The sequence below is a fragment of the Herpailurus yagouaroundi genome, unplaced genomic scaffold, assembly GCF_014898765.1.
Source record: "Herpailurus yagouaroundi ecotype Mexico unplaced genomic scaffold, PumYag 141, whole genome shotgun sequence".
Classification (NCBI taxonomy): domain Eukaryota; kingdom Metazoa; phylum Chordata; class Mammalia; order Carnivora; family Felidae; genus Herpailurus; species Herpailurus yagouaroundi.
In genome coordinates, this window is record NW_024412396.1 from 71,527,707 (window position 1) to 71,539,289 (window position 11,583).

The 11,583-nt window shown below is 51.5% G+C and overlaps 1 protein-coding gene across 4 annotated transcripts in view; it reads left to right on the top strand.

The window, feature by feature from the left end:
* The window catches only part of EML1 (EMAP like 1), a 191,760-nt gene extending 180,794 nt beyond the window's left edge, over positions 1-10,966 (top strand). For all 4 annotated transcript variants that reach the window (XM_040478209.1, XM_040478210.1, XM_040478207.1 and 1 more), the window contains 5 exons: positions 5,568-5,665; positions 5,771-5,858; positions 7,291-7,386; positions 8,598-8,728; positions 9,380-10,966. In XM_040478209.1, coding sequence (XP_040334143.1) covers positions 5,568-5,665; positions 5,771-5,858; positions 7,291-7,386; positions 8,598-8,728; positions 9,380-9,505 — 539 coding nt within the window. In that variant the 3' untranslated portion in view covers positions 9,506-10,966. The remainder of the gene's footprint in view (positions 1-5,567; positions 5,666-5,770; positions 5,859-7,290; positions 7,387-8,597; positions 8,729-9,379) is intronic.
* Positions 10,967-11,583: the final 617 nt, after the last annotated feature.

An 11,583-nucleotide genomic window follows, 5' to 3' on the forward strand; every position in this document is an offset into this window, starting at 1 on the left:
AGGGGCAGAGAAAGAGGGAAACAGGACCCAAAGTGGGCTCCGCGCTGTCAGCACAGAGCCCAACGCAGGGCTCGAACCCATGACCCACGAGATCATGGCCTGAGCCGAGGTCTGACGCTTCACCCACGGAGCCACCCACACGCACCCACCCCCCCCCCCCAGATTCAGCAGTGTTTTAAGCATAAACACTCCTCAGATGGTTTTATGTCTTTGGTCAATTTCCAGAGTCCTGACATGGTTATTTTTGTCGGTTTTGTGCATCTTTATGATTGCCGTAGGGTGAGAGGATCTGCCAGGCTTCTCACTCGGCCACAGCTGGAAGTCCTGCCCGCTTATTTTTAGCACAGACACGGGATCACTGTCACCTCCTCAACCCAAATTAGCGACAGCCTCTCCATATCATTAGCCATTCAGCCAGTATTCCAATTTTCAATTGGCTTTTTTTTTTTTTTTCAACGTTTATTTATTTTTGGGACAGGGAGAGACAGAGCATGAACGGGGGAGGGTCAGAGAGAGAGGGAGACAGAGAATCGGAAACAGGCTCCAGGCTCTGAGCCATCAGCCCAGAGCCTGACGCGGGGCTCGAACTCACGGACCGCGAGATCGTGACCTGGCTGAAGTCGGACGCTTAACCGACTGCGCCACCCAGGCGCCCCTGGCTTTTTTTTTTTTAATGGTTTAAATTGGGTTCCAAAAAAGGCTCACACACAGTAATTGCTTGATATGTCTCTGAAGGCCCTTTTAATCCATGGTTTTTTGTGCTCGTTCTGTGCCCCTCCCCCACCCCACTCTCACCCTAGCCCTCTCCTGGTGCACTGTTGACTGGTTGGAGGAACGGGCTCCGTTTCTCCCGTAGCGTTTCCCACACTCTGGGTTTTGCCGAGTGCATCCCCATGGTGTTGTTCAACGTGCTCCTCCGTCCCCTGTACCTCCTCTGACGTGATTTTTGGACCTAGAGTCTGGATTCCATTCAGGTTCAACATGTACCGGTGACTTCCTCCCACAGGAGACCCCTGTCTGCTCGTCTCACGTTCTGTGATATTAGCAGCTATTGGTGTCCAATGCCTAGATCCATAAGGGGCAGCAAGTGAGTGGTTTCCCAGTGTTCGATTTTCTTGTTCATTCATTAGATACAGTATTTCTGTAAAGAGAAACTGCTTATCATCTCTTTTGTTACCCAACAGTATGGTAGCAGTCATTGAGGAAAGGCAAGGTAAACGCCTGGTTTCTTTTGCTTTGTTTACCAATTTCGGAGGTAATGAGTTTGTCCTCTGTACCCTCTAACAGTGACCAGTCGGGGGGGGCACCTGGTGGCTCAGTCGGTGAAGTGTCCGACTCGGTTTCGGTTCAGGTCGTGATCTCACGGTTGGTGAGTTCAAGCCCCATGTTGGGCTCTGCGCTGACGGTGCAGAGCCTGCTTAGAATTCTCTCTCTCTCTCTCTCAAATATAAACTAAGTGATATTTATTTAAAAAAAAAACAAAAAACAGTGATCAATTGGTGATAGTTTGGGTGCCGTTGTGAACTTAAGTGCATTTGCTGTGTTTCAGCCTGTGATAGTTATGGGTGGAATGGTTGATTCGCCACTGGCCAGTGGAAGCCACTTGGGTTTGGCCCCTGAGTCCTTCTGACCGCGTGGTGCCAGGAGCGCTCATTGATGCTGGGCAGGTCTTTGCTTCTAGGCCTTGTCGTTGTATGCTTGTGTCTTAGGAAGTGATGTTTTCCTGTGATATGCAGGATATTCAGCTCTGTGAGCACTCTCGGAAACAGCAGTTTTGGGGGCGCCTGGGGGGGCTCAGTCGGTGAAGCGGCCAGCTTCAGCTCAGGTCATGGTCTTGTGGTTTGTGGGTTCGAGCCCCACGTCGGGCTCTGTGCTGACAGCTCAGAGCCCGGGCCTGCTTTGGATTCTGTGTCTCCCTCTCTCTCTCTCTCTGCCCCTCCCCCCCTCACATTCTCTCTTTCTCTCTCTCAAAAATAAACATTTAAAAAAGAGAGAGAGAAGGGTGCCTGGGTGGCTCAGTCGGTTAAGCGGCCGACTTCAGCTCAGGTCATGATCTCGCGGTCCGTGAGTTCAAGCCCCACGTCAGGCTCTGTGTTGACAGCTCAGAGCCTGGAGCCTGTTTCAGATTCTGTGTCTCCCTCTCTCTGACCCTCCCCTGTTCATGCTCTGTCTCTCCCTGTCTCAAAAATAAATAAAGCGTTAAAAAAAAAATTTTTTTTAATAAATAAATAAATAAATAAACAAATAAATAAATAAAAGAGAGAGAGAGAAACAGCAGTTTTGAACTGCTGCTTCTCTGTATGAATCCTCTGTTTTATAAGCTGATTGATAGCGGTCCCTACCCCATGGTAGGGCTGTGTCCTTGATCTCTACAGGTAATAACGTTGTAGAAGGAGCACCCCTTCCAGACGTGTTTTCCATGCGCCCAAACAAAGTTCGTAACTCCTCACCCTAAACAGACAGCCTGGAGCCTTTTCTCAATGTTGAGAAGGAGCTTACTCAGCTCAGAATGCCTTTCGTTCTTGATGTTTTCAGTATCGTATTTCGTTCTGTTAATTCTCACAGATATTCTGCCTCCTTCTCTGTGTTTTGTGTGGTTCTCATCATTTTCTTGTTATTTGGAGTGTCTGTGAAGTGGAAAAGGCCCTCATCTATACCCTCTTGTCCTAGAAAAGCCCTCGGATACCTGTCAGCTCTTGCTAAGACGAGCAGAGTCCTTTGGGGAATATATTTGCATTTCTTGTCAGTTGTGCTAATGACCATCCCCTGGAGATCAGAGAGCCCTTTTTACAGTAATTCTGCTTCTCAGGCTTTGGAGTCATTGAGTAGAGGCTGTGTGGGGCAAGATGATGGCCCTAGGCCAGACCAGGGCAACGTTTCTTCATTAACCAGGTGACCCTTGTCTCAAGATGGCTTCGTACACCCATGTTCATAGCATCATTACTCACAGTAGCTAAACTGTGGAGGCAACCAAAGTGTCCGTCAGTAGATGGATGGATAAGCAAAATGTCGTATAAGCATTCGACAGAATATTACCCAGTCTTTATTTTTATTATTTTTTAAAAATTTATTTACTTTTGAGAGAGAGAGAGAGAGAGAGAGAAAGCAGGGGAGGGGCAGAGAGAGAGGGAGACACGGAATCCGAAGCAGGCTCCAGGCTCTGAGCTGTCAGCACAGAGCCCAATGCGAGGCTCAAACCCACGGACCATGAGATCTTGACTTGAGCCAATGTTGGACGCTCAACTGACTGAGCTAACCAGGTGCCGCTATTACCCAGCCTCTAAAAAGAAGGAAATTCTAGGGCACCTGGGTGGCTCAGTCGGTTAAGCATCCGACTTCGGCTCAGGTCATGATCTTGCAGTCAGTGAGTTCGAGCCCTGCGTCGGGCTCTGTGCTGACAGCTTGGAGCCTGGAGCCTGCTTCCAATTCTGTGTCTCCCTCTTTCTGCCCTTCCCCCACTCACACTCTGTGTGTGTCTCTCTCTCTCAAAATAACATAAATGTTAAAAAAAAAATTTTTTTTATTATTTTTTTCAACGTTTATTTATTTTTTTGGGACAGAGAGAGACAGAGCATGAACGGGGGAGGGGCAGAGAGAGGGAGACACAGAATCGGAAACAGGCTCCAGGCTCTGAGCCATCGGCCCAGAGCCTGACGCGGGGCTCAAACTCACGGACCGCGAGATCGTGACCTGGCTGAAGTCGGACGCTTACCCGACTGCACCACCCAGGCGCCCCTAAAAAAATTTTTTTAAAGAAGGAAATTCTGACACCTGTTTCTCCAATCAGATGAGGACGTTACACTGAGTGGAAGAAGGCAGACACAAAAAGACAGATGTTGTGTGATCCCACTTACATGAGGCACTTAGAGTGGTCAAAACCCTAGAGCTGGAGCCACCAAGAGTGTGACAAATGGTTCCATTCTGAAAGCGACCTCATTATTTTAGAGTTAACAGATGGTAAGGTAGATAGTTCTTATCTTGAGATCATTTGCCAAGGGATGTTCAAGCCAGCACGCCGACTCGTCACATGGCAGACTTTCAGCTTTTCTTTACCCTTGAGCTGGGTCACGGGCAGTGGAATTAGCAACAAAATGCTGGGGCTTTGGAGTCCGACTGCCCGGGTTCGAATCCCAGCTTCCATAAACCTGTATCACCTTGAGCAAGTTACTTTACTATGAATGCCTCTATTTCCTCTCCCGAAAATGGAGATGTTAGTGTCTACCTGTCGGTAGGGTTTATGAGGTTTAAATAAATGGGTGTGGGATGAGTCTAGAATAGTACGTAGTGGACACTTAGGATTCGGTAGTCGTTGCCATCGGCATTTAGCGTCTGTCATCAGGATTGTCGGGGCCCGGTCACTTGGAGGAGTCAAGTCGATGTGGTTCCCATGCGGCTCTCCGGCCTTCTCGAGAACTGTCAGCAGCTGACCGTGCCCTTCTCCAGGCCCCTGCTGTCTTGGCCCAGTTTACTCTGTTCCATTAGGATTCCTGCTCTGGACGGGCCGACTTGGCGTTGCCAACGCCCTTATTTTGCACTGGCCTGGGCTAGGACTCCCGGCAGTGCCGTTCCCTGCAGGACTCCGTATCTTGGGAGAAGGAAAATCTGATGAAGGAGGTGGGGGCGGGAGCCTTTATTGAAGCCTTATGATGGGCCGGTGACCTCCAGAACCTTTACAAATGCCGTCAAGGGAACCCTCTGAATTGCTTGGAGAAAGGCACCGTGGGCCGTGCTTTGTAGATGGAGGGACTGGTGCTCAGAGCAGGGGTGCGTCCACAGCCCCCAAGCTCGTGTGCAGAGCCCCCCGCTACTCTACGCCCCATTCTGGCCCTCAGGGTTCTACCCCCCCACCACGCGGTTCCTGTCCCCTTCCCTCTGGTTCCTGCACTCAGGATAGTCTGACCATCTCTGGGTTAGTGGCTCACGCCTCATTTCCTTCCCGGTATTTCCATTTCTCCCCCCTCTGCCTTCACACGTGGCAAGTTCAGCTGCCAGCTGCCAGCGCTGGATCTGCTTTCGTGTTACATTGACTCCTTCCTCCCTGTGTTTCCACACAAGCTCCAAAGCCCAATCCCTTAGTCCTTCCTGAGGCCAGAGACCCAGGTGAAAGTGGCTACTGGAAGGGAGGTGGGAGGGGCCTTCCAGGCCGAGGTGAGGCAGGGCAGGGGGTGTAGGAGGGAGGACAGCGCGCAGAGGTGAGGCAAGAGGCACCTGCAGGGTAGGGGTGGGTGAGAACAGTGTGTGCGGAGGTCCGAGAGCCTGGCACATGGTGAGGAGCAAGGTGGCCACATCCTGGAGGGCCCTGTGGGCCACCAAGGGAATGAGTCTCATCCTTCTGTGTCGGAGGGGCAGGGATGGGGTTCGTGAGGGGAGAGATCTGGTCAGGAGCAGATTTTCCAAAGACAGCTTTGCAAGGTACAGGACTCCCTGAAAAGCAAACTTTGCTCTCTGAATGGAGTCATTGATGTGGCTATTTTCTTTCTAAATCTGTCACGCAAACTAGCATCATCCCTCGTCATCGACGAGAGTTTATTTTTACCAATGGAAATGTCACCTGCGTATTTTTGCAGACGGGAACTTCTTAGCAATCGGCTCCCACGACAACTGCATCTACATCTACGGGGTCAGCGACAACGGGAGGAAGTACGCTCGCCTTGGCAAGTGCTCGGTAGGCGTTCTCACTGTTTCCATGGAGACGGCTGTGGGCCTCACGGGTCAGTAGTGCCAGGAACGTCCGAGGCAAGTGACACGCACCCTGCTTTCTCTCTCCCAGGGTCATTCCAGCTTCATTACTCACCTGGACTGGTCTGTGAACTCACAGTTCCTCGTATCCAATTCCGGAGACTATGAAATCCTTTACTGTGAGTAGCACCCCGGGACGTGTCTGGGTTCAGATCACAGACAGCGTTCACTCTGAGACGACTTCCCCGACGTCCTGGGCATGTAGCATCATCTCCAGGCCTCGGTTTCTTTTTCAATAAAACGGGAGTTGGGCAGGACGACCTCCAAGGTCCTTCCCGCCACTGAGATACTCGGGGGCTCGGGCCGACCCGGGCCCCTGTGGAGCAGAAGACCCAAGGCTCCAAAGAGGAGGAGGCCAAATCCTAGAGGGAGAGGCCTGAGGGGGACGATTGTGGCAGAAGCGAGGGGGCAGAGCCATCACAGCAAGAGGGACCCTTGTGAAGGCATCCCTCCAAAAAGGCAGAGACAGTGACGTCTCCCCCGCCTGGGGGTCGGGGGGGCTGGGGCGCCCTCCTCCCTCTCTCCCCACCCCTCCTGGCAGTGTCTGTGTCCAGGCAGGACCAGAGAACGGGGAGGAGAAGGGCCGGCACTCACTGAGCACGTGTAACATATGGTGCTCTGCTTCCTCAAATGTTTGCCAAGCACCTGCCGTGTGCCCAGCTCCGGGCTGAGCACAGGGCGTCACGGGGCATGAGGAGGGCCCGTGAGGGCATGAGGAGGGCATGAGGAGTTTCCACCCCGCTAGGTGATACTAAAAAATGCCCCCAAGTTTACTTACATGTTCTGTCGTGATCCACAGCTCTCTCAGGCCTATCCCATTTTGTAGACGGGAAATCTGGGTTCAGATACGAGGCCGTAGGCATCGAGAGCCACTGGTTCAGAGGCAGCCGTCCACGTGCTGAGGGAGCCGGGCAGGCGGGGCTGCTGGTGGTGGAGGAAGGGGAAACAGCATGTGCCAGGACCACACCTCCCCCCCCCCAGGCCAGGCGGCACGGTCCTCCCTCCGCACCCTCTGAGGCCCGGCCTGACACAGGGCAGAAGTGGGGGGACACAGGTCAGGGGTCTAGAATCTTCTCTTCTCAGACATGGTCTCATACTTTGAGTTCCCATTTGAGGAATTAATAAATCGCCTGGGTATGACTGGTGTCCGTCACTAACTCAGGGCTGAAGGGGTGTGTGTGTGTGTGTGTGTGTGTGTGTGTGTGTGTGTGTTGGGGGATAGCTGGGGAGCCTGACAGCAGGCAGGGCCCTGAGCAGGGAGGCAGTGAGCAGGTGGAGGCACCCAGGACAGTCAAAGGACAGAGAAACCAGGCTGCAGGAAACAGACCCAGAGAAGGAGGTAGGAGGTGCTGTCCCCCCAGCCCCGCTGAGTCCCCAGGGCTTGGGCACAGTTCCCGCTGTGAGCACAGCTCCCGTGGGGCCGGGAAGGGGCAGGGGTCGCACTCCACAGTCCTCTGTAGCGGCCGGGGCACGGCTGTAGGGCCAGCCTGGTCAGGGGAGGAGAGGGGACTTGGGTGTGGGTGTCACCAGACTTGGATTTGCTTTTTCCAGGGGTGCCCTCTGCTTGTAAGCAAGTCGTAAGTGTGGAAACCACGAGAGACATTGAATGGGCTACGTACACCTGCACTTTGGGGTTCCATGTCTTTGGTAAGTTTTCTACAGCTTTCGTTCAGTTCAAACATAAGATGTATCCACTTGCAGAATATTTCTCTCATAGTCGTGAACTCTCACGGCCCCCACTTCTGTCAGACCCCTCCGATGCCACGTGAGTCCTGCAAGGACACCCGCCCTGCGGCTCCCAGGGGAAGGGCCAGGCGAGAACCGGGAAGATAGGTTTTCACCGTTTTCAATTGTATGAAACTAGTCCTGACATAAATGCTCTAGGATCTTCTCATCCGAGGTTGTGCCATACTTCCTGGGGAGATGGGCCAGATGGCACTCAATCCACGTATTTATCATTTGTTAGAATTATTATATTGTCTCGTTTCTTTAACTGAAATTTCCTACTTCCTTTAAAGGTCAGATCGGAATACATTTATAAACGATCTCAAGTAAATTACCACCGTTTAGAATAAGAAAGAAAAGACAGTATTTATCATCTCTTTTTGTAAGACCATGAGTCAGTAAGTTGATCAGAACTGCACAAATTTCTTTAGAGCTGGCATTTTGTCATCCTCTGGTATAAGCGCTAGGGACCCTGGGTTTACCCTCCAGTTGAGAAACGGATGCACATCCAGCTGTCTCATATCCAAAGTCATTGGGACCAAAAGCGTTTCCCGGAGCGACGGTCAGGAGACACTACCCCGCCCCGGACCAGGCTCCAGGCCCATGGCAGGCAGACACTGCACGTGCCAGATGCTACCAGGCAAGCCGCAGCCCCAGAGAGCTGACACCAAGGCCCAGGCAGAGTTAAAAAGTCCTTTGGAGAGACTGTCACATATAAAGAGTTACCGCGAAAAAACAAAAGTTAGGAAACTGCAGGCTGAGGACTAGTCGGCTTCCTCTCAGGTGCTTTGGGAATAAAGGAAAGGCACTGGGTCCAAAACCAGGGTTTCTGGCACTGCCTCTGCTCTAGGGTCAAGAAGGGGCCCCTGAAAGATGTGATGGCCCAGAAAGCCCGCCATGGCTGCTCCCATGCGGTGGAACCGACTACACATTGAGGGGTGACCTGGGAGAGGTCTGGCGCGAGATGACCACGGACAGGCTAGGAGCCGGGTCAAAGCGCTCTTTTGGCCCTGCCTTCGAAACCCAGGGGCTTTTGGCCATCTTATCTCCTGGAGAGCTCGGTGGCAGTCCCCGTGCAGTGTGGCCTAGTGCTTCTGGAGTTTTCGGTGCTCTGTCTGTGGTCTTCATTTTAGGAGTGTGGCCGGAAGGCTCGGACGGAACCGACATCAATGCTGTCTGTCGGGCCCACGAGAGAAAACTCCTGTCCACTGGCGATGATTTCGGCAAAGTGCACCTCTTCTCTTACCCCTGCTCACAGTTCAGGGTAAGGTCCTCTGGACTGACCCTGCCCTCAGGGCGCGTGCGTTCTGGCCTGAACTGGCTGTTCGGTAATGGATGATTGATAGAAAGGCACCGTGAGGGAACCTGCCGGTCGCACGTGCAGACGTGACCCTGTCATCTCGCTGTCCTAGAGCTCTTCCGGGCTCCCCGCTGATCTCTGGGGAGAACCCGCACCCACGAAGCCCTTCGAGCTGCCTTGTCTACCTCGGTGGCTTCCTTCATGGGCCTCACGCCTCTCCCCTCACCAGGCTGTCCCTGCTCCTGCCCCATCCCTACTGAGCTGAGCCAACACCAGTGCCCAGAACCCCCTTCCTTGTCCTTCCCAGACCTGACGTCCTCCGGCCTTCACCCTCAACCCCTGGCCCTGCTGGGTCCCTCCCTTGGGTTGGCCCCATGCCTGGTACAGCCCCCTGGTACTGAACATGTCCCAGCCCGGAACAGTCATCTGCCTGTGTCTGTCCCCCAGCCAGGCCAGATTCTCGGCGTACAGGGAGGGCCTCTGTGTCATTTATCTCCGCGTCCCTCCTGTGCAGGTGCACAGGTGAGAGCTGCTGAGTGAGGGAGGAATTCTAGCACCTTCCGACTGCACATGGTGCGCTCTGTGCTAAGCTCTTTCTGTGTCCTTCTTTCCCAGGCTCCTAGCCACATCTACGGTGGACACAGCAGTCACGTCACCAACGTCGACTTCCTCTGTGGCGACAGCCATCTCATCTCCACGGGTGGCAAGGACACAAGCATCATGCAATGGCGGGTCATTTAGTCCCAGCGAGAACCACGGGGAGCAGAACAGGGGCCGGCACGGACTCGTGCTCCGCCCCGCCACTGTGATTTCTGTTTTGTTTGAGAAGTTCTGACAAACCTCAGGAAAACCACTCCCCCTACCAGTCACCTTAGCTTAGCGCACCAGTGAGCGTCACACCGGATCAGTGGTTCACGGTTCTCCTCTGTTGTACAGTCTACAAAACAGTGCACATTCAATATTAAAAAAGATGCCAAGGTTTACATTACGGCGACAGCAACAGAAGTGACTGGCATATCCTTCGTAACTTTTCTACGAACCCTTCAAACCTGGTCACAGAATGCCTTTTAAAATATTGTACATAGGCTTTCCTATTTCGCCATCTAGCTCGCCAAGTCAAGTATTTATGAAAACGATGAGGTACCAAATTGTGATCGCTGTTGGCTAATTGGTCCTGAAAAGGATAAACCGAATGTGAAAGGGAGTGGGTGACTGATTCGCACAGCCGGATCAGGCAGGGCAGATAGGACTTCATTGGGCTACATTTTCTAAGGGTTCGCTCAGTCCTCCCTCTGGGAGGCTGATGAGAAAGGGGTTGTATTCTCCTTGTGTTAAGCAGATTGTGCTCCAGGTCAATTAAGTATGTCAGCAGGGCATATAGGCATTGCAGAGTTTCAGTCACACTGTCTGCCTGACCGGATGCAGTCAGCCACTTCACACCCTTCTGTTCCCCACTCACGTGGCCTGGAGAGTGGCAAAGACATTGAGCCACCTTCCTCTGTATAGTAATTGGCATGATACGGTATTGTACTTGTATAGGACTATAGCAATTCCTAATAAATACAGAAGGCTAGGCTTTACTATTTTATGCTCATGGACATTGTATATTTGTATTTTAAGACCAAGTAGACCAAGTCAAAACGGTATCTCTTAAGTGTACAATAAACCCACAGTGGGGAGAAGTTCTGGAAGGTTCCACCAGGTACCAAGGGCAGCTTCTTTTCCCGTCTCTTGTGCCTGGGTGGCTCATCACGCTACAAAATAAGATTGCGTTCTGACGACTAAATCACAGATGGCATACATTTGTCAAGAAGGCCTTATCCATTTGGACTGTGTGACAGATTGAAATTTATTGTTTACATTGGGGAATGTATCTCAGATTTTAAAATAGAAGAGTAATAAACAGACTTCAAAACAAATGCTAAGATTTCTACTTGTTCTAGGCCAGGAAATGAGTGGAATTATCTGACCTCCACGGTGCTGGTTGTTCAGAGTGGCTGATTAAGCACAACACTTGGAAGCATTTCTATCACAGCTCCCGCCTGCTGCGGACGGGCAGGGCACCGGTAACCAGCGTCTATTAAAGATGAATCTGTTTGTATGTATCCTTATCAAATATATTCTATGATGAAATTAAATCTGAAAAGGATTTCTTATCGACCTATAACCATGAAACTATATAAATTAAAAGATTTAAAATTAGATACGATTCACACTATATTCTGTTCCACATACATATTTTTTTTTTTCTCACCTGGGTCATTGGCAAATGACACTGTAGTTTGCGTATAGTGTGGAAGCCAGTGATCAGATCAGATGCCCTTGGGGAATTCGGCCTGCGGTCGCCTGGCTGGCTCAGTCGGGGGAGCACGTGACCCGTGATCTCGGGGCTGTGCGTTCGAGCCCCGCGTTGGGGGTAGAGACTGCTAAAATAAATAAATAAATAAAAACTTTTTTTTTTTTTTTTTAATTCAGCTGACTTACCATACCTAGTTGTTATTTTACTTGGTTATGTAATACCGGCAAAAACGATGATCTCCACATTCAGAATTAGGGGAATACCCAGCTCGGGGAAGGGGAAAGGGACCCATTATTGAATCGTGAGCTAGAAGAGCTACTTTTATTTCTGTACACGTCCATTGTTCTCCAGGCTCAGTCACGGAAAAAGGATATTTATATACACTATTCCCTATTACTGCCATCGTCACATTTGTCTGCATTTTAAATGGAATTCTTTAAACAGCCCAGTATGAGCCTCGTAGGCATTCGTCACTCGCCGGTTCACTCATCAGTAGGGCCGGCAGTGGTCAAGTACCCCC